Genomic DNA, 22,528 nt, shown 5'->3' on the forward strand with positions numbered 1-22,528 from the left:
GCCCCACCCCACAAGCAAGACCACCCCCATGCAGTTTCCTTAGTCCTGAACCCGCTATGTGGGCTCTTGGAGGTGGTTCCTTTCACATAGTCAATGTCCACATAGCACAGCAGCAGTTGGGCTTTTGAAAAACTGCCAGATAATGTTTGTACTTGAGCCAGTTTTTAAGAACATCGCACACCTCCTTGGGAAGTTTAGAACATGGCCCCTGAGACGCTAAAGCAGGTATTGGGCCTCACTGTGCCAGGCCAGGCCAGCCCGAGCCTGCCCCGTGGCTCCCTGGTTCCCAGGGCCTTCTGCATCCATGGCCAGATGTGGCTTCTGGAGAGGCAGTTGGTGCCTGGCTGTCCCTGGTTACAGAACAAGGAGAGAACCAGACAAGCACCATCACCCCATCCTGACCCTGAGAACATCACAGCATCAGCTTATGTCCACTGGCAGCTCGACCACATGTTACAGCTCATGCTGCTGGACCTCGAGAACAGAAATGGCTGCACAGGCCAGGGAGAGCACAGGATGTCCTTGGCCCGAACATACTGTGGCTCTGTGGGGGTGGTGCTGGCCAAGGCCTGGCCCTGCTCTGACACCTACTGTCTCATACATGTTCAAGCCTCCTGTAGCCTGTGTTCCATCATCACTTAGGTAGATCCAGAGGCCTGGAGGCCCTTTGGACCTGGGCTCCCTGTGTCCTGAGGACCCCCATGGGGCTGGTGAATTCTTGTTTCTAGCAGCAGGTAGTGCCAGTGCCTGTCTGGGCCCCCCATCTTGGGGGTTCCTGGAGCTGGTGCTACCCACCTGACCTGACAGGAGCCTGCACATGGAATCTGGGGGGTGCTCCACCCTCCCTGTTGGTCAGCGGCCCTGAGGCATGGGAGGTCCCGGCATCTTTTCCACTAATCTTCCTTTGTACCCATAAGTCCACTTGGAAGGAATCTTATTATTTGTTACCAAAAGACCTCTGACCAGGCTGCGACAAGCTGGTCCCAGGGCAGAACAATTTATGCTGTCCAGCGAGGGGTAGGGTGGTGGTGGGGATGCAGGGCCACACCTCCAGCTGCAGGAGGCCTGGGAGTAGGTAGCATACCCTGAGCAGAGCTGGGTCCTGATCGGCTCCCTGGGGCCCTCACAGGGTCAGGGGAGAGGGAAGTCTGGCCTCACACAGGCCCTTGGTGAGCTCTCCAGGGGGGCTCTTTCCCTTGGCCTGGCTGGGCCTGCACAGGAGGCTGGCGGAGGTACTGCCTGTGAGGTGGGCTTTAGTCTTGGCACTGGCCCGGGGAGGCAGTGGGAAGTACAGTTCAGTGCTCTGCTGCCCCAGGCCCTGGCTCTCCTGCATCTGAGCATCTCCTCAGCCTCCAATGCCATCCCTGCACCTGCATCCAAGTGGTCAGCCTGGTGTGGCCTGAGCTTCTCCACTCAAACTCCGGGCTCTTGGCATGACCAGAGGCCCTGTGTGGGGCCCACAAGCAGGGCCCAGCCACCTTGGACAGGCCTTGAGGGTGAAGGTGGGACGGCACCTTGTCCGGTCAGCCACAGAAACTCCACTTAGCCTGATCCAAAAAGTTCATGGAAAAGCACTCAAGCCAGCTCTTGTCAAACAGAATAATTCAAAACCACTCCTCCATTTGAGGGCCTCTTTCCAGAGAGTGGATTAGTTTCTCTCCATTTTGTGTCTTCCTTTCCTTTACTTGAAGCTGTTTCCAAGCTGCGGTTGGGGCCTGCTCTGTGGCATGAATGTGGTCTGCATAGGAGGGACCAGCTCCCTCCTGTCTGCCTCTGCTCTCAGCGGAGCAAAGGCAGGGACCCTGCCACCACCTTGCTGGTCCCTCCATCTGGAATTATGAGAACTGCAAAGAAAACACCCCAAACTGTGTTTCTCCTGCTTCAGGAAGGAGCATGTCCTGGGCTTGTGGAGGACCTGCTGTGGGTGGGGAGGCCCCCTACCCCTTGTGTATGTCTTGTGGTCAGTCTAACTTGGGGTGTTGACTGTGAGCCACTGGGATGTCAGTGCAGGTGGGAGTGTGTGGGATAGGCCTTGGAGGAGTTCTGGGTTCAGGGGTTACGGGAGGCAGAGAGCCCAGGTCAGGAGCAGACATTGTCCAGAAGGGACCATGGGCCTGGGGGGTCTCATCCTGTTGGTCCAGGGGTCAGTGCATGATCTGGAAATGAGAAGAGTTCAAAAGGTGAGCTTCTTTCAGGTGCCACAATGTGGGGAGTGTCCAGGGCCTCTGGGAACGTGGCACAAAGGCACCAGGACGGCAGGGCTCCTCTGTAGTGCAACTTGTTATCCACAAAAGTCTGCTCCATGCTGCTGCCCCCATCCCAGCAGGGTCAGCCAGCCTTACCCCATCCCCCCAGTCTGGCCCAAGGGGGTGGCAGAGCTGTGGACTTGGCATGTTTAAATGTGGTGGGTGGGATTAAGGGCACTGGGGCTCTCCAGTGACATCAGGAGAAAGGTCACAGGGGAGGGTCGTCCGGAACTGAGGGGGCTACTGGCAGGGCGGGCCATGTGGCAAATGACAATGTTGGTGTAGCAGTGTGGGCCCACCCCCAGGCCAGTGCTATAGCCACTATCTGTGCTACTGCCACTCGATAGGCCCAACACTCTCATCCTGTCCATCCGAGGTGCCCGGGAAGATGTAGGACACCATCGGCCTGAGCTCACTTGAACCTTTGGCAATGGGCTGCTAGAAGCCAAGATAATTCTCACTGTGTTTTGCAATCTTGTCACACACCCCTGACCCACTAGGCCCCAGAGTCCTGCCCACCCTGACATGCTGCGTGCTCACAGCAGGACACAGGTGGCTCACACTTGGGACATGGCTGGATGGCTAGGCACAAGGCGTAAGCGGAGCTCCCCCAATTCCTGGTCCTGGACCAGCCAGGTCTAGGGAACAGGAAGGCAGGACAGCATCCCAGGGCATTGCTCACTGTCCCCAACAACATCCCCTGGAGGGTGGCCATGGCCATTCTCTTGTGATCCTGGGAGACAAAGGACACAGCTCTCCCACCCCTGGAGGGTGCTTTCCTCCATGCTGCCTGGCAAAATCTGTGCATCCTGGGCACTGAGAGCCAGAGTATGGGATGGACGGCCCCACCAGGTCTCTAGGCCAGCATCCAGCTGCAGATCTCACAGGTCTTGGCTGCGGCCTCAGTCCCAGCTTCCTGGAAGCACAACCCTCAGCTTCTGCCCACATCTGCTTATGGTTGCCTCAGCAGCCAGCCTTTCCCCTACCAGGCCAAGTGGAGGGGTACAGTGACCTAGGATATGGCCCATGATGTCAGCACCGGGGGCCATGGACAAAATGGACCTTGGTAGGAAGTCAAGGGCGTCAGACAGCTCATAAAGGGAAGCGTCCCATTTAAGGTGTGATAATGCTGCCAGCAATGCTTTCTGCGAGTCAGCACCTGCGGTTTAGGCCACCCTGCCAGGTAGGCAGGCATTTCTGTTTCCGTTCTACAGAGGGAGAAACTGAGGCTGGGAGAGAACAGGCAGCCTAGAGATGCTGGGGCCTGAAGATGCTGTCTGTGAGGGTAGTGGGAGCTTACCTTCGTGCTCCCCTTGGGCCGCGCTCCCTGGGCTGACCACATCCTGGGTATGATCACCAGGGCCCCTACCTCTCCTCTAGAAAATAGAAGTTTCTGGCCAAGACTTTCTTCTCTGGCTCAGTCCCTTGAAAGAGCTATAAAAACAAAAGCCAGCAGCCTTCAGGCCAGGAATGCAGCCTGGCCACAGTGACTGAGGCTGGAACCCTGATCAAGGCCAGGACCCCCAGGGCTTCACTGGGCCTGGAATTATGCTGAGTAAGCTTTTGGCTTGAGGTGACAAGTAATCATTGCTTGAAAGGATAAACAAAATGCCATTTGCCTTTAAAATATTCTAGGCCACATGTAGGGTTAACATTTCAAAACATCTGGAGGAACACGGAGGTTTTCTTCCAAGAATCTCCATGGAGCTTTGTGGATCACCGCAGAGCACAGGCACATTCTTTTATCAGCAACAAACGGTCCCAGGCTTTCGTAACTCAAATGGACAGCATGTCCAGTGTGTTTTCAGAGTATTTGGGGGGATTTTTCCAGGAGATTGCCTGAGCTGGACTTGGCAGGCAGCTTTGTCCATCCAGAGAGGCTAGTACTATGGAATGGCCACCTTGAGCCAAGGGCCTCCCCTGCGGCATCAAGAGTGTGACACATGTCTGGCCTGGAAAATGCAGACAGGACCCATCTTCACACTTAGTCCTGATTATTAGGAATTATGGAGCAGCAGTGATCAGGACTCAACGCCTAGGATGGAGGAGCAGTGGTATGTTTGGAGATAGGCAGGACCAGCAGAGAAGACACATGTGGCATGGAGGCTGGGCTGTTCCTTACAAGCAGCTGCCAAGTCTTCCACAGAGAGGAGAAGGGAACGAGGGTGAAGGGAGGGTGGGCAGCCAGGGGGACATACTGTGTCAGAGCAAGCAGAGCCCCACAGAAGGCCCAGAGCAGCTGCATCGCAAGCAGGGAAGGGGGGCAGGGGCAGCATCTTCATGGGTAAGCAGAACCACATTTGTCAGACAGAAGGTTGAAAGCTCAAGACAGCCAGGAGTGACATCTGTGCATCTGTGTGCAAGGCACCTGCTCCAAACCATGCAGGCCTAGAATGGGAAGGGGCTTCAGCCAGACTCTGGCCTTCCTGTCACTGGCCAGAACGTAGGCAGCTGCTTCTCACCTATCCCGGAGAGCTGGTGGCATGCTGATTGTTCAGAGACCAGTGATGTCAACACCCACTGAAGCAGCTTCACCTTATGGACCAGGCCTACTCCCTGCCACCTGCTCAGGAACCTTCCATGTCAGGAAAACAGGCAGTGGCAACCTTGGACTCAAGAGTAGCAGGAGAGAAGGGGAAGGAGGCACCAATTATCTCCTGGGAGGAAAGACAGGGGCATGACAGCACAGATGCTTTTCCTCAGAACACACTCCTGCCCTTGAGGATAACATGAGACACCTCTGCTGTGGAGTCTCTTTGTTTTTGAGCCAGAAGAGTTCTGGATTCCAAGCCCACACTTGCTCACATGAAGCAGGTGTCCAAGTCCTGACGATACAATGCATACCCACCTGCACAGCAGTGCAGCTCCCTGTCTGCAGAGTACAGGAACATCTATTCGGCCCATCTCAAACCAGAGTATGACAGAGGGCAGCTGACTTTTCTCATGCTTTTTTTTTTTGCCCTGAGTAGGGTACCATGACATCATCATAGTTCACAGCAACCTCAAACTCTTGGCTCAAGTGATCCTCCTGCCTCAGCCTCCCCAGTAGCTGGAACTATAGGCGCTGCCCACCAAAATGCCCAGCTAGTTTTTGTTTTAGTAGAGATGGGTCCCAAACTCTTGCTAAGGCTGGTCTCAAACTCCTAAGCTCAAAGGATCCACCCACCTTGGCCTCCCAGAGTGTTGAGATTACAGGTGTGAGACACGGTGCCCGGCCATCTTCTCATGAATTCTAAGAATGTGACCAAGCTGATGTGTTACACCTGGATTTAGTTTTACAGAGGCAGTGGTCTAAGATCCTAGTCCTGGCTTTTAAACAGAAATTTAAGCTATTCACCTATTCTCTATAAAGAAAGGGTGTCCAACCTGGGGCCCGTGGGCTGCATGCTAACTTTGTGAGAATTTTTTTCCTTATCTGTGGTGTTGGACATCATGAAAAGTATGCATGTAATTTTTTTTTTTTTGCTAATCAGCTTTCCTTCGTGTTTATATATTATATGTATGGCCCAAGAGCCCAAGGTCCTACTCTTCCAATGAAAAAAAAGAGAGAGAGAAAGGTTTGACACCCCTGCCCTAGCTACTGTGATTTTTCCTGTACAAATATACTTGTGATAAAGTTTAATTTATAAATTAGCTGCAGTAAGAGATTAACCGCCATAACTAATATAATAATTATAAAAATAGACTATATTAAAAGTTATGTGAGGCCAGGTGCAGTAGCTCATACCTATAATCCTAACAGGATTAGCTCCCTCCCTAGCAGGGAGGCTAAGGTGGGAAGATCACTTGCGCTAAGGAGTGGAGACCAGACTAAGCAAGGCCCTGTCTTTACTAAAAATAGAAAAAAAATTAGCCAAGTGTTGTGGTGGGCACCTGTAGTCCCAGCTACTGGGAGGCTGAGGAGGAGAACTGCCTGAGCCCAGGAGTTTGAGGTTGCTATGAGCTGTGATGCCATGGCACTCTACCCAGGGTGACAGAGTGAGACTCTGTCTCAAAAACAAAAAAACAAAGAAACCCCCCCAAAGTTATGTGAATGTGAGAGCTCTCTACCGCTCTCTCAAAATATCTTCTTGCTCCCTACTCACCCTTCTGGTGACGATGTGAGAAAATACAATGCCTATGTGAGGAGATGAGGTGGACATTGTCAGGTAGATGAAAAATTCCAGGGAGAAACATTTTTTGAGTTTTGAATTGTGCACAGTCTATGTAGCTGCCCCTTCTAATCCACCCAACTGCTGCCTGTCACTCAGTGGACACCTTGGTCATCAGGACGACTGCTGTGGTGTCACATGAGTGCATCTAAGTCAGCGATGGCTCACAGCACACGACAGCATGTAGCATGTTTGGACTACAGCTGACCATGGGCAACTGAAAACATGGGGGCAAAGCTGCACAGACAGGGCCACAGCTATGTCCTTAGGGGAGGAGGAGAGACACAAGACATGTACAGAGAGGACCCATGTGTCTCCAAGCCCAAGGGCACCTGGAGCCACCAGGAGGGGCAGGCACATCCAGTACCCTGGTCCTGGTTCCAGATGCTGACCTCCTGAATTAAAAGAGTAAATTTCTGTTGTTTTAGCCCCCTAGCCCAGTTTGTGGCACTTTTCCCGGCTCCCCTGGGATGCTCATGACCTTCCCAAGGATGTGGTCGGGGGGGAGGGCTGGCTCCACTGTGTGTCCTGGAGCTCCCAAGCTGACACTCCCGTCCTGTGAGGCTGATGAAAACACCTGTGTGTGTTTAAATAGCTGTGTTAATCCTAACGGCTCACACAGTTGCTGTAAGAGTGTAGACACTCTCCAAAGTGATATGTATGGAACTCTTCAAGCTCTATGTTGAACCAGGCTTTTAAAAATTAAAGTAAAGCTCATCAGGTTGTCTTAAAGTAGGGCTCAGCAAACTTCAGCACTGAAAAGACATGTGCTATTTATTCAATTTCCTTTTAATAATTTTATTTGCATCCCCACCAGCATTTATAGCCTGGGGTTTGTAGGATAATATTTAGAAATAAACATATCTTACATCAAGCACACAAAGTGAGCTCAGTGTTTAAAATGGCTTGCTTTTTTTCCAGAGGCTTAAGGGACCTGGGCCCCCCTGGGACACACACAGGGTTGGCTTCCCTGGAGTTAAAAATTCCATAAGCCACTTCTTTGAAGCTGTGCATCCCGTGAAGCCTGAGGTCAAAGGGCATGCCGCCCTTCCTCCTTCCTCAGAGATATGGGCCACAGGGTTGACCTATGTTAACAACATATTGTCAAAGGTCTATAGGTGCTCTGCCCTGAGGAAAAGACACAGTTGTTACTTCATACTGAGTAAACTGAGTGAGTGCTTGAAGATATTCTTCCATTAACTCTGTTCCGCTCTGGCTACTTTCTTCTTTATGATTTTGTTTACACACCTGTCCAGAGATTAGTCAGTGTCTAGAAGAAGATGTTTACTGTAAAAGTGATTGTGTTGATGTGGTAACAGGATATTTCCTTTCAAGTTGATTTCAGATAGGTAAATTGAGGTAATGGTGAAAATAACAGATAATAGATTAAGTGTGTACATGACTAGAAAGGTATAAAATCAAACCCCTAAATAAATAATTTCGCCACACGCCATCTCATCTCGTGTAGTATGTTTCTTGACTTAATAATTACAGGAGTGAGTTTACACCCACGGCAAAGCTGCTGTTTGTTCGCATCTCTGGTCACACAACAGGGTTTGGTTTCTTCCACATTGCTTCATCACAGTGTGACTTGGTCTATCCCAGGATCGCCTGCCCACTGCCTTGTCTTGCCTTAGTCAGCAAGGAAGGGGTCAGTCCAAAGTCCAAGACCTCTGCCCTCATGTCCATATCAGCTCCACCAAATTCTGTCTCCCTAGAACAGCAGATCCTCCTAGGACAAGAGAGGCAGAGGTGACACGATGGCATGCGTGAAGAAGGCCTGAGTCCTGACTTCCTCTGCTGGCATGAAGGTGTGTTCCCACTGGACCAGGAGCTGCTGGAGCCTGCACTCTGACTGTTGACCATTTGCCTTGGTTTTACCAGAAACAGCTCAACTTCCCAAATCGAAGACTGGAAGATTTGCAAGGGTTGGAAGTTGTCATAAATCTTTTGATATTATGACTATCACTTGTTTCTATTACATAAACTGTTTCTATTATATAAGCTCTGCAAAGCAGAGCTCAGGGCTAATCTGGGTATGCAGCAGCATGCTGTCCCCCGCCACTATCTCACCTGTTTTGGCAGCCATGCAGCCAGGCCTCTTCCAGCCCAGAGAGACCCCTGGACAATAACACATTCTTTTTTTTTTTTTTTTAAGAGAACACAGAATGTTTGCCAAGATAGACCATCTTCTGGCCATAAATAAGTTTCAACAAATTAAAAAGGATTCAGGACATATACAGTTATGTTCTCTTGCCACAATGAAACTAAATTTTACATTGATTACAGAAAGATGTCTAGAATCTTTGCAAATTGTCAGAAACCAAGTGACAATTCTAAATAATCTATGTGTCAGTGAATATATCAAAAGGAAAATTAGAAAGTATTTTGAACTAAATGGACATTACTAAATTAAATATGGGTTTCAAAATGTGTGAAATGCAGCTAAAGTATTAACTTAAAGAAAATTTATAGCATCAAATATCCATATTAGAAAAGAAGTTAGGTCTCAAATCAATGACCTCAGCTTCCTACTTAAGAAATTGGATAAAGAAGAACAAATAAAATGTAATATAAGCAGAAGAAAGAAAATTATAAAAATTATAAAAATTTGATTGGGGCTGGGAGCAGTGGCTCACAGCTGTAATCCCAGTACTCTGGGGCCGAGTCAGGAGGATCCCTTAAGCTTAAGAGTTAAAGACCAGCAGGAGCAAGAGCAAGACCATATCTCTACTGAAAATGAAAAACTAGCCAGGCATTGTGGTGGGTGCCTGTAGTCCCAGCTACTCAGGAGGCTGAGGCAGGAGGATTTTTTGAGCCCAGGAGTTTGAGGTTGCTGTGAACAATAACGCCATGGCACTCTACTGAGGGCAACAGGGTGAGACTCTGTCTCAAAAAAAAAAAAAAAAATTGGTTTTGATTAGATAATGGGAAAATAGGAAACAGAAAAATAACAGAGAAAAATCAATAAAACCAAAAGCTAGTCATTTGAGATCAATAAAATTGTTGAATCTCTAGCCAGAATGATGATGACAAAAAGAGAAGTGCACAAATTATTAACATCAGGAATCAGAGCAATGTCATCATCCCAGATCTACAGAGATTAAAAGAGTTCTAAGGGCTATTGTGAACATCTTTATGCCAATATAATAAACCACTTAGATGAAATGGAAAAACTTTTTAAAAGATACAAATTACTAAAACAACCAGGAAGAAATAGATGATCTATTAAAGAATATCAATTAATAAAATTAAACTTATAGGAAAAAACCGTGCCACAAAGAAAATTCTAGGAACTGATCATACCACTAGTGATTTTTACCAAACATCTAAGAAACAACATCAATTCTACACAAACTTTTCCATAAAATTGAAGAGGAGGAAACATTTAACAATGAATTCCATAAGGCCAGCATTTCTTAGATATTAAATCAAAGATAATACAAGGAGAGAAAACAATAGATCAATACTCTCACAAACATAGATGCAAATATTCTTATAAATTTTTTACCAAATTGAATTCAACAATAATTTAAAAGTATAAAGCATCATGACCAAGTGAGGTTTATCCCAGGATGCCAGGTTAATTTAACATTTGAAAATCAATGACAGTAATTCATATATTAATGAATGGAAGATTAAAAACAGCATCTCAATAGTTGACATAATTCAATATCCATTCCTAGTTTAAAAAAAAAATAACTCATGGAAAACTAGAAATATAACAGAATTTCTTCAAGCTGGTAAAGAATATCTATGAAAATCTTACAGCTAACATTATATTTAATAGAGCAAGACTGAAGTTATTTCCACATAGGATCAGAAACAAGACAGGGTTATACATTGTCACCATTTCTAGTCAACACTGCATTGGAGGTTGCTAAACAAGGCAATAAAGCAAGAAAAGAAATAAAAAGCATGCAGGTTTGAAAGGAGGAAATAAAAGTGTCTACATTTACAGACAGCATGATCATCTCTATAAAAAAATACTCAATCTACAAAAAAAAAAAGTATCAAAACTAATAACTTAAGCACTTTGGGAGGCTGAGACAGGAGTACTGCTTGTGGCCAGGAGTTTGAGACCAGCCTGAGCAAGAGCAAAGCTGCATCTCCACAAAAAATAGAAAAATTAGCTAGGCATAGTGGCATATACCTATAGTCCCAGCTACTTAGGAGACTGAGGCAAAAGGATTGCTTCAGATCAGGAGCTTGAGGTTGCTATGAGCTATGATGATACCACTATACTCTTATCATGGACAAGAGAATGAGACTCGGTCTCAAAATAAATAAATTAATTAAAATTAAATTAAAATTAAGCCCGGTGCAGTGGCTCACACTGGAATCCTAGAACTCTGGGAGGCCAAGGCAGGCGAATTGCTTGAGCTCAGAAGTTCGAGACCATGAGCAAGAGTGAGACCTTGTCTCTATTAAAATTATAAAAATTAGCCAGTCACTGTGGTGGATACCTGTAGTCCCAGCTACTTGGGAGGCTGAGGCAAGAGGATTGCCTGGGCCTTCAGGAGTTTGAGGTTGCTGTGAGCTATGATGCCACAGCTCTCAACCCAGGGCAACAATGAGACTCTGTTAAAGCATTAATTTAAAGATTTAAACTTAAAGCATTAACTTAAAATTTTTTTTGATTTAAATTTTAAAAATACAAAAACCCTAAAAATTGAGTTGAAGTTGCATGATACAAGATAAATATATAAAAATCAAATGTTGGCTCGGCACTCATAGCTTAGCAGTTAGGGCGCTGGCCACATACACTGAGTCTGGCAGGTTCAAACCCAGCCCAGGCCTGCTAAACAACAATGACAGCTACAGCAAAAAAATAGCCAGGAGTTGTGGCGGGCACCTGTAGTTCCAACTACTTGGGTGGCTGATGCAAGAGAATCGCTTAAGCCCAAGAGTTTGAGGTTGCTGTGAGCTGTGATGCCACAGCACTCTACTGAGGGTGACATAGTGAGACTCTGTCTCAAAAAAAGAAAAAAAAATCAAATGTTGAAACTATCAGAGATTAAAATTTAAAAGAATGCCATTCACAATAGAACCCCCCAAAAGAGAAATACTTAGAAAGAAATCTGACAACATACGTGTCAGGCTGCACACTGAATACTGCGAAACATTGCTGAGACAATTTAAGAAGGCCTAAATAAATGAAAGATATACCATTTTCAAAGATCAGAAAATTCAAGATTGTCAAATGTTCGTTATCTCTAAATTGACCTATAGATTCAATGCATTCCCATTAAAATCTCAGAAGACTTTCTGTAGAAAGTGACCAGCTAGGGAAGAATCAGCATTGTTAAAATGTCTATACTACCCAAAGCAATATATAATTTTAATGTAATTCCTATTAAAGCTCCATTGTCATATTTTAAAGCTCTTGAAAAAATAATACTTCGTTGTATATGGAATCAGAAAAAAAACTCGAATAGCCAAAACATTACTCAGCAATAAAAACAAAGCTGGAGGAATCACACTACCAGAGACTGTACTATAATCAGTAGTGATCAAAACAGCATGGTACTGGCACAAAAACAGAGAAGTAGATGTCTGGAACAGAATAGAGAACCAAGAGATGAATCCAGCTACTTACTGTTTTTGATCTTTGACAAGCCAATTAAAAACATTCAGTGGGGAAAAGATTCCCTATTTAACAAATGGTGCTGGGTAAACTGGCTGGCAACCCACAGAAGATTGAAACTGGACCCACACCTTTCACCATTAACTAAGATAGACTCTCACTGGATAAAAGATTTAAACTTAAGACATGAAACAATAAAAATATTTGAAGAAAGTGCAGGGGAAACTCTTGAAGGAATCGGCCTGGGTGAATATTTTATGAGGAGGATTCCCCAGGCAATTGAAGCAGTGTCAAAAATACTGGGACCTGATCAAACTAAAAAGCTTCTGCACAGCCAAGAACATAGTAAGTAAAGCAAGCCGACAGCCCTCAGAATGGGAGAAAATCAGGTTATACCTCCGATAAAGGTCTAATAACCAGAATCCACAGACAACTCAAACGTATTAGCAAGAAAAGAACATGTGACCCCATCTCAGGGTGGGCAAGGGACTTGAAGAGAAACTTCTCTACAGAAGACAGAAGCACGATCTACAAACACATGAAAAAAAGCTCATCATCCTTATTCGTCAGAGAAATGCAAATCAAAACTACTTTGAGATATTACCTAACCCCAGTAAGAGTAGCCCACCTAACAAAATCCCAAAACCAGAGATGTTGGCGTGGATGTGGAGAAAAGTGCACACTTCTACACTGCTGGTGGGAATGCACACTAATACGTTTCTTCTGGAAGGATCTTTGGAGAATACTTAGAGACCTAAAAATAGACCTACCATTCAATCCTATAATTCCTTTACTAGGTTTTACCCAGAAGACCAAAAATCACAATATAACAAAGACATCTGTACCAGAATGTTTACTGCAGCCCAATTCATAATTGCTAAGTCATGGAAGAAGCCCAAGTGCCCATCGACCCACGAATGGACTAGCAAACTGTGGTACATGTATACCATGGAATATTATGCAGCCTTAAAGAGAGATGGAGACTTTACCTCTTTCATGTTTACATGGATGGAGCTGGAACATATTCTTCTTAGCAAAGTATCTCAGGGATGGAAGAAAAAGTATCCAATGTACTCAGCTCTACTATGAAGCTAAATTATAGCTTTCACATGAAGGCTATAACCCAACTATAGCACAAGACTATGGGGAAAGGGCCAAGGAAGGGGAAGGGAGGGGGGAGGTTATGGTGGAGGAAGAGTAATGGATGGGGCCACACCTACGGTGCATCTTAGAATGGGTACAGGCAAAACTTACTAAATGAAGAATACAAATGCCTACATATAGTAACTAAGAAAATGCCATGAAGGCTACGTTGAACAGTTTGATGAGAATATTTCAGATTGTATATGAAACCAGCACATTGTACCCCTTGATTGCACTAATGTACACAGCTATAATTTAACAATAAAAATAAATAAATAAAAGAAAGTGACCAGCTGATTCTAATGAATTCATACATAATAGAATAATAAATGCAAAAAATACAGATACAATAACAAAACAACTTTAAGCTTTCAGGAAGGAATAATGCTTGAGTATTTATATTATTGGACCTTAATTCTTTTTAAAAATCCATTGTGATCAGGATAGTATAGTATTAATTTTAAAGAGTGATAAATCAATGTAACAGGATAGAGAGTCTATAAAGAGACTCACACATATGTATGGTCAATTGATTATTATTATTTTTTTAATTGTTGGGGATTCATTGAGGGTACAATAAGCCAGGTTACATTGATTGCAGTTGTTAGGCAAAGTCCCTCTTGCAATCATGTCTTGCCCCCATAAAGTGTGACACACACCAAGGTGGTCAATTGATTATTAACAAAGGTGCCAGGTCAAGTCAGTGAAGAAAAAAAAAAACAGTCTTTTCAATAATACATACAAAGTCTGACAATTAAGTTTCAGAACTCATCCTTTAAAAAGTACTACATACCTCATTGCTGAATATCAATATAGTCACCTTCAAAGTACTCCCCTTGGGAAGCTATGCACCAATCCCAGAACCTAGTCCACTCTTCAAAGCAATTTTTGGAACTCTTTTTTTCTGGAATGACTATCAGAGTTGCCAGCATATGAGGTCTATACAAACAACTCAGTAAGGTTTCATAACCTTTGTATACCAGTGTCTCACAACTATGTTTGTGTAGACCATGTTTGGCAGTGGTCTTGCTGAGTGGTGTTCATTGTCGTTGTATGTTTTTGTGTGCCAAACAAGTAACTCTAATCCTAAAAGCAGAATCTATTAAAGAAAAAATAATAAGTTGCACAGCAAGCAAAATTAAGAATTTTGCTTTTTGAAAGACATTTTAATAGAATGAAAAGGCAAACCATGGACTGGAAGTAAATATTTTAAACCAAACATTGGTAAAGACTTGTAGCCAAAATAGTAATATAACTCTTAAAACTAGGCCAGGAACAGTGGCTCATGCCTGTGCACTCTGGGAGGCCAAGGCGGGTAGATTGCCTACACTCAGGAGTTCGAGACCAGCCTGAGCTAGAGTAGCACCTATTTCTAAAAATAGCTGGGCATTGTGGCAAGTGCCTATAGTCCCAGCCACTTCGGCTGAGGCAAGAGGATGGTTTAAGCCCAAGAGTGTGAGATTGCTGTGAGCTATGATGCCATGGCATTCTACTGAGGGTGACAAAATGAGATTCTGTCTCAAAAAAGAAAAAAAGGAAAACAGAACTTAGAACTCAGTACACTCAACAATTAGAAAAGCAAACACCCCAAGCAAAAGTAAACAACACTTCATGACAGATGCTATTTGGATGGCAATAAGCGCAATAATATTTGTTCAATATCAACTATCATGAAGTGCCACTAGCTACCTATTAGAATGGCTAAAATTAAATTAAAAATCTGACCGCAACAAATATTGGTGGGGATGTCAAGTGACCAGAACTCTCATACACGGCTGGTGGAAATGCAAAGAGGTACGATCGCTTTGGAAAATAGCTTGGCAGTTGCTTAGAAAGTTAAACAAATACCTGCCATAAGATTCAGATATTATTTCCTAAATATTTCCCCAAGATAAATGAAAGCAAGTGGGCATGCAATAACTTGCCTGCAAATGCTCGATAGCCACTTTATTTGTAATAGTAGAAATGGTGATGAACATCCATCACCAGGTGAAGGAGAAACGGGCATATCCACATAGTGGGTAATACTGAGCAACAGAAGGAGTAAGTTTTGGATAAATGCAATGATGCAGATAAATCTGAAAATAAATATGTTGAGTGAAAGAAACCAGATAAAAAAAATTTAGAACTTTGCAAAATAGCCTGTACATATTTTTATATAAAATTCTAGGCAATGCAAACTAATTGATAGTGATAACTGGTCCGTGGTTTGCCGAGGGATGGGGATCTAGGTTAGGGCAGAGATGTTTGGGGGGAGGGATTACGGGTGCTCCTTAATGTGACTGTGGTGGTGGTTTCACAGGTGTACACACAGATATGTCAGCATCTATCTTGTGTGTGCAGGTTACTGCATTTCCTTTATATCTCAATAAAGCCATTCCGAATACAAGCAATCAAAACCCAAATATGATTGTATAATTGGTTTGTCAACACCAGCATGGCATCTTTTAAGACAAAATGGCAGGTACTCAACTCATGTTTATTGGATGAGCAGATGAGTGAGTAGCCTTATTGCCTTAGGATCAACACTCACAAAGGTGATGACAGAAGGGCAGTACAGAGCTTTCATTTCTCTGCAGACATCTCATTTGCTGTACCTTCACTCCCACCTCACCTTCACCCTTGCACCCTATTTTATCCCTGGAAAGAGGAGCCACCAGCTCTCCACCCCATAACCCCAGGTTGGTTTGCCACCTGTCAGGCATTCACAGGGGTCTGACCTCTGTTGATGTGAAAGTGGACTGTCAACTTCACCATTGCTATTTCTAGGTGCATAATATAGTCCTGACAACTCTTCCCATTTTTGGAACATTTTATCCAAATTGTTTCTTGTCCGTTTTCCATTTCTGCCCCAGAGAAAATTTTCTGAACTGATAACTAGGTAGAACATTTTGGAGTTATCTTGAGTCAGATGTCCCTCCATTGCTCCCATATCTGTTTTCTATATTCCCCAGTTATTGAAATCAAAGTGAGCAAGTACATATGAATGGGTTTTAGCAAACCAAGTTGCTACACAATAGGAGACATTATTACTGGGGAACTAACTCAATAGAAGGGTGAATTTGGGAATATGGAGAAGGGGAGTGAGGTCCAGGAAACCTGAAAGTCTCCATCCCAGAGAGGCAATGCTGACCCCTGACCACCTGAGGCAATGGGCTCACATTCAAGTGCAGGCTGACCCAGAGCAGCAGACATCAGAGATAGCCACCCTTAAATTAATCAGATAACTCCAGAAATTACATGAACTATGTAACACTCTTTTTCCAAAGCCAAACAAATGTGCAGAAAATACTTGCAATCAATTTCTAGGAGTTCACACATTCTTTGAAGTCTACCGAGGGGCTGCTGGTTTATAAGCCCTAGGAAATAGCAGAGGTGCCTCCAACATTGCCTGGCATACAGTGGGTGCTTGATGAATTATTTGTTCTACAGAGCGACTACTTAATTAAAGAGCCTTGTAAATATTGACTAAAGAATTCATCACCCACCCAGATTTTTGAAACCAGTGCTTCTCTTTAAGAGCAAGCTGGAAAGGCCAGGCATGGTGGCTCATGCCTGTAATACCAGCACTCTGGGAGGCCAAGGCAGGCAGATTGCTTGAGCTCAGGAGTTAAAGACCAGCCTGAGCAAGAGCAAGATTGGGTCTCTCCTAAGTAGAAAAACTAGCCAGGTGTTGTGGCAGAAGCCTGTAGTCCCAGCTACTTGGGAGACTGAGACAAGAGGATCGCTTGAGCCAGGAGTTTGAGGTTGCTGTGAGTTATGATGCTACAGCACTCTACCCAGGGCTACAGAGTGAGACTCTGTCTTTAAAAAAAAGCAGGAGCAGCAGACGCAGGAAAATTAATGTAACAAATATTCTTTTTCAAGCAGCCATGGTTTTCCCAGGCCTTGTTACCTGACTCAGACAAGTGCACATGACTTATCTACTCCGCTTTTACTTCTCTTTGAAGAACATTCCTATGACATTCATTTCCATAAATGAACGTATTCATTCCCATTAACTCCACCTTAAAACTAATAAACTCAAAGAATTCTACTAGCAATTACATTCCCTTCTCTCAATTACAGAGGCATCTCCTGAGTGGGGGGCTCTTCGCTGCATTTTGAGGTGAGGGTTTCCAGAGCAGAGCTCTCCAGCTTCTACCCCCCACACTCCTGAGGGAGCGCTGGGCCCGCTGCCTCTGTCCTGTTTCTGTAAGGGCTCTGCTATGTTTCGGGTTGGCTTGTTTGTATGTTTGCCTGTGACTTTGCGAAATATCCCAAGACAAGAGACATAAAGTCTTGGTCTCTGAGAACAAGCAGAATGTTGCATTCAGCTTAAATCTCTCCTGGGAGACCTCATTATGGAAACAGGAATTACGAAAGGAAATAATTTAGTCTCTCTCCCTGGGTCCCTATGGGACTGGGTTTGACCTCAGTTTATCTTTGGTGGTTTTAAGTCTTGAGAAAATGTGCCCAAGAATGAAAACCCCCAAAAATGGTGCAGTAGATTTGGGAGGGAAGGGTTGGAAAGAGGTTTAAATCTTAGCATTTTATCTGGAAAATTGTCGCATTGTACCTGCTCCGGTCCGAACCGCCCGGAATAAAGACACGCAATCGGTCTAGGACGCCCAGGACGCGCTAGTTCCTCCGGTCTGCGCGCGGGGACGGCCGCGCCCAGCCGACCTGCTTTCGCGCCAATGGCATCTCCCGGCGCAGACCGGCCCCAGCGCTGCTGACTCCGCGGCCCCGCCCGCTACGAGGCCAGCGCTGCACCCGCGGCCGCCCCGCGCCCCGCCCCCGGCCGCCACCCGGCTGCGCCGCCGCCGCCTCCGCCCAGACCGGCCGCAAGCACCCAAGGTGCCGCCGCAGCGATGTGACCTTCCGAGCTGCCAGGACAGGATGACCGGAGCCACTGCCCCGCGGCGCCCGCGGCTAACCACGGCTTCCCAGGCGCTCTGACCTTGCGCGCTCCCAGCTTCGTCCCCGCCCCGGTACGGTCCAGCTCCGGCCCCCGCCATGCCGCCACCGCCCGGGCCCGCCGCCGCCCTGGGCACCGCGCTGCTCCTGCTCCTGCTGGCCTCCGAGTCTGCGCACAGTGAGTGCTGCGCGGGGTCCCGAGAACCCACTACTGCGGGGGAGCGGGCACGGGTGTCCGTAGTCCGTCCGGCCCCGCAGCGCGCCGCAGCATCCCGGGAGGGGAGCAGGGACGGGGTACAGGCCCGGGAGCCATGAAAGAGGCGCAGGGCTGTGGCGGGGTGAATGAGATGAGGACAGGCCGGGGGGCGGGAAAGAGGTCGCAGGGCCGTGGAGGGGAGGGACAGGGCCAGGGCGGGCCGGGCGCAGGTTGACCGCGTCCTTCTCTCCCGGCAGCCGTGCTGCTGCGGGCTCGGGAGGCGGCGCAGTTCCTGCGGCCCAGGCAGCGCCGCGCCTACCAGGTCTTCGAAGAGGCCAAGCAGGGTCACCTGGAGCGAGAGTGCGTGGAGGAGCTGTGCACCAAGGAGGAGGCCCGGGAGGTGTTCGAGAACGACCCCGAGACGGTGAGCGCGACCCAGAGTGGTGCGCGAGGGTGCCTGGGGTCCGCAGCGGGCGGGGCGCGGGGCGGGGGTCTGCGGATATCCTGCGCGCACTCCTGGCACTGGTGTCCTGCAGCACCGCGGACCTCCCTCCCTTCGGGGTTTCCGCGGGCCGCTCCTGTTGGGTCGCGAGCCCCAAGCCACGCCCCAGCCTTCCCCTGCACTGAGACTGTAGCGGTAAGGGTAGCACACAGGAGCCCCACCGCCTACCCCCGGGGACCCTAGATGCTCCCCTGGAGGGAGGCAGTCTGGTGGATGCTCAGTGCAGGCAGCAGCGTGGAAGTGTTCACTGTCAGAGCCTCCCTGGGGTGAAGAGAGGCCAGTTTCAAAGAATAAAAGAAATGCACTGGCTAAAACCCAAACAGCTCCAGCTGCAGTGGAGGTGAGGATTCCCAGGGCCGCTCCTCCATCTTCATAGAGGGGTGGAGAGTTTTCCCAAAAGAGGAATTGAAAGATCTGAGGCCGGGAATTGCTTGCAGCAGCAGGTCCAAAAATATGATTACAGGAATAGTGCAGATCCTGCGTGGGGGCAGCAGGGTGGAAGTGGGGGCCCAGTGTCCCATGGCATCCCTTCTGCACTCTGCTAGTTGTCAGGTGTCATACTGCTGAGACTCAGGTGGTTCAGGGCCTGGCTATGCTGACACAGGCTGGCTTTCAGGTTTGCATCCTGTCTTTGCAGAGTGCCAGGGCAGCTCCGGGGGAGGGGCAGCAGAGGGTGTGTGCTCTGGAGCCCGTGACTCTGGAAACTCGGTAATGATGTGGACTTGCGTTATGCCATTTTCTACTGCAAAGTCAGGGTAATTTCACAGCTAAGTTGCTGGCTCTGTGGAAATTTTCTTTTAGAGAACAGGGATGAAATGAGTGTCTCCTTGGAGTGAGAGTGGTCTGGGCAGCTATTCAGCTTTCACTCTGCCTCATACTCCAGTGGTGGGCTGGACAGTCCCTCTTAGATCCACTGCTTTGAAACAAGGCGTCTTAGGCACAGGTGGTCACTGCAGTGACCGAGATGGGAGGGGGTTGTCCAGGCCACCCTCAGTGCCAGCAGCACAGGCCTCTGCCTGGTGTCTCCCTGCTCCCTTTCAACCCCCCTGCTCTGCCATTTCCCTCAGGCAGAACGTCTAGAGGGCCTTCTTGGGGGTGGGGGTTGGCTAATGTGCACTGAGCCCCTGCAGGGTTGTCGGGTTGACTGGGGGAGGGGCAAAGTACACGTCCTTCAACCCCAGGCTTACCTGGAACTCTGCTGGTGCACTCAGCATAGCAGGATCTTGATGGTGATGAATCAGAGTTACAGGCCCCCACCCGGGAGCTCCTGTTGCCAGGCCCCAAAGACTCAAGCCCCCCTTCCTGCTGCTAACAGGATACAGCCTGTTCCAGGTAGAGCCTGTCCCCTCAATGATTATAATTGCTTTTATGCTTTAATTATAACTTTACAAAGGTGTGCAATGAAGATAAGAAAAAGAAAAAGGTGCTCATCATCCCATGACTTTAACTCAGCCACTGTCATTTCAGCCTCTGTGTGAGGGCTTGGCACTCCAGCTGCACCTGCCCATGTGCACTGCAGGCAGTGATGTGGGGCCGCCCTCCTGCCCACCGGAGAACTCCTTTTCCTGCTACAGCCACCTGTAATTTTCCAGAATCTGGGTCCTCCTTCCCCACCTTGGGCCCGAACACCAATATAGACATTTTCCCTTCATTTACAGCCTCCCCACCTGACCACCCTGACCCCTGCCTGGCAGTGGTCGGCTACACTGGGGGCCCTAGCACCCTCGGGTGCAGCTCGCACTGTCATTGGGCCTGGCTTTTGGCAGCTCTCCCTCTGTTTCCTGGCAGGGTGGAATGTGGGAAGGGCCTGGCTGGGACAAGGCTGGGCGGGGCGACTGGCTTAGTTCCCAGCCTGGTTCCTAGCCTCATTCGCAGCCCAGGTGTGTACTGCTTGGAGGTCCTAACCTCCCTCCACGCTGCCCTCCCTCTGGGCTCAGGAGCCCTCAGCAAGAGGCAGCCTTAGGAAGTCAGCAGAGTTCCCTGCCTTTGACAAACAGCTCATTTCACACTTTGTGGAACAGAGTAAGGCCGATTGGTGGTCCAGGGCCTCCCAGCCTCCCACAGGGCTGTGAGAAATGTCCGTCCTCCCCTGGCCAGGCTGGTCCCACCATCAGAGTCTGATCCCACTCCCTCCGGCTATGGATCTAGGGTGCTGGACGCTGACATCCTACCTGCAGGACATCTTACTGGGCGTTAGTTAGCACATTTCCTCCCAGGGCCATTTCCCTCTGGTGTCAGGCAAGCTCTGCTGAGATCCCAGAGCTCTGGGAGGGAAGCCCTTCCCACCACCTCTGGATTCCTTCCAGGTATCTCATAGTATCTCACACTGGCTGGAGCTGGTTCCTGCCTCCCACCACATTCCTCCAGCTTTCCTGAGCTGCCCTCCTGTCCTTATCTTGTTTTCCTTTTTATATTGTTATTCTCCCTTCCTGGCATTTTGCCTCCCTATGTCTGAGGTCCTGGCTGGGCAGTCAGGCTGGTGATAGGTTCTGTCTCCGTCCTTGGGCAGTCCCTATAGCCCCTATAGCCCCGATAGCAGCAGTTCTCAACCTGTGGGTCACGACCCACAGGAATTGTATTAAATGACCATGGCATTAGGAAGATTGAGAACCACTGCCCTACAGGATCTCAGCGATCGACCTTTGCTTCTGGACCATACCAGCCCTGTGCACTTTGCTCCAGCCTGTGTGCCGGATCCGGCTGTGGCCTTGACCCTCACTTCATGTAGGGCTGGTGTCTCCCTGCTCTCTCCTCTCCCTCCCACCTCTGCCTCCCCCAGCTCTCTCATGTGTGGGGGGCCCTGGCCTGCTGATGGAGATAGGTTCTCTACATGGGGTTTGGGGTGCAGTTAGCTTCAAAGCCTCCATCTTAAACAGTGCCAAGCCCCCCAAGGACCTATTCCCTGAGCCTGTGATTATCAGGGACACCTTGGGAAGGGTACTCTGCAGAGGTGAAAGCCCCCATCCCCTCTGGCACAGCCACTTGGCAGCCCTAGGGGGAGTCCCAGCAGGGGACTGAGGGGGAGGTACCCTCAGAGACTCATCCCTATGACATGGGGCATGAGGCATCTAACAGGAAGGACATGTCCAGGTCAAGACCTCCTGGGCAGTCCCTCACCCACCCTGCCTTGACAGCACTCACATGCACACACACCCACACACATGCACACGTGTACCTGCACACAGATACAAACATTGATTGACAGACACCCTGACACATATGTGCACACACATATACTCATGTACACACATTCACATAGACACATAATATGTGCACATACACATGCAACGAAGAACAAACAGGCATGCACAAACAGCATGTGTATGCACATACAGAGATAGATGTGCATACACACATGTGCCCAGTCACACATGCATTCAGACACATACAAAGAGCACTTACAGGGGCCAAGTGTTGTGGTTCACGCCTGTAATCCTAGCACTCTGGGAGGCCGAGGCAGGTAGATTGCCGGAACTCACAGGTTCGAGACCAGCCTAGCCAGGTGTAGCAGGAGCCTGTAGTCCCAGCTATTCGGGAGGCTGAGGTAAGAGAATTGCTTAAGCCCAAGAGTTGGAGGTTGATGTGAGCTGTGATGCCATGGCACTCTACCGAGCATGACAAAGTGAGACTCTGTCAAAAAAAAAGAAAAAAAAAAAGCACAGACACATATACCCACTAGACATACATCCTCAGACTCACATTTTTATAACTTTGAGGGTCAAAACAGACCCATTGGGCCACATCAAGGTCACTAAAAAGTGAGACAAGATCCCACAGGGATTGTGGCCCAGCCCCTCCTCTCCA

At 47.9% G+C, this 22,528-nt stretch overlaps 1 protein-coding gene and 1 long non-coding RNA gene across 2 annotated transcripts in view; one reads left to right on the forward strand and one right to left on the reverse strand.

The window, feature by feature from the left end:
• Nucleotides 1–7,668: 7,668 nt before the first annotated feature.
• Nucleotides 7,669–17,820, reverse strand: LOC128566998 (uncharacterized). Its single transcript, XR_008374681.1, has 2 exons — nt 17,686–17,820; nt 7,669–8,129 (listed from the first exon to the last, which is right to left on the reverse strand). It is a non-coding gene; the product is annotated as an uncharacterized LOC128566998 (long non-coding RNA).
• Nucleotides 17,821–17,946: 126 nt separating this feature from the next.
• Nucleotides 17,947–22,528, forward strand: part of GAS6 (growth arrest specific 6) — a 31,438-nt gene continuing 26,856 nt past the window's right edge. The window contains exons 1-2 of the mRNA XM_053564137.1: nt 17,947–18,204; nt 18,480–18,646. Of these exons, the coding sequence (XP_053420112.1) occupies nt 18,126–18,204; nt 18,480–18,646 (246 nt within the window). The 5' untranslated portion in view covers nt 17,947–18,125. The remainder of the gene's footprint in view (nt 18,205–18,479; nt 18,647–22,528) is intronic.

Source organism: Nycticebus coucang, chromosome 15, assembly GCF_027406575.1.
Source record: "Nycticebus coucang isolate mNycCou1 chromosome 15, mNycCou1.pri, whole genome shotgun sequence".
In the NCBI taxonomy this organism is placed as follows: Eukaryota; Metazoa; Chordata; class Mammalia; order Primates; family Lorisidae; genus Nycticebus; species Nycticebus coucang.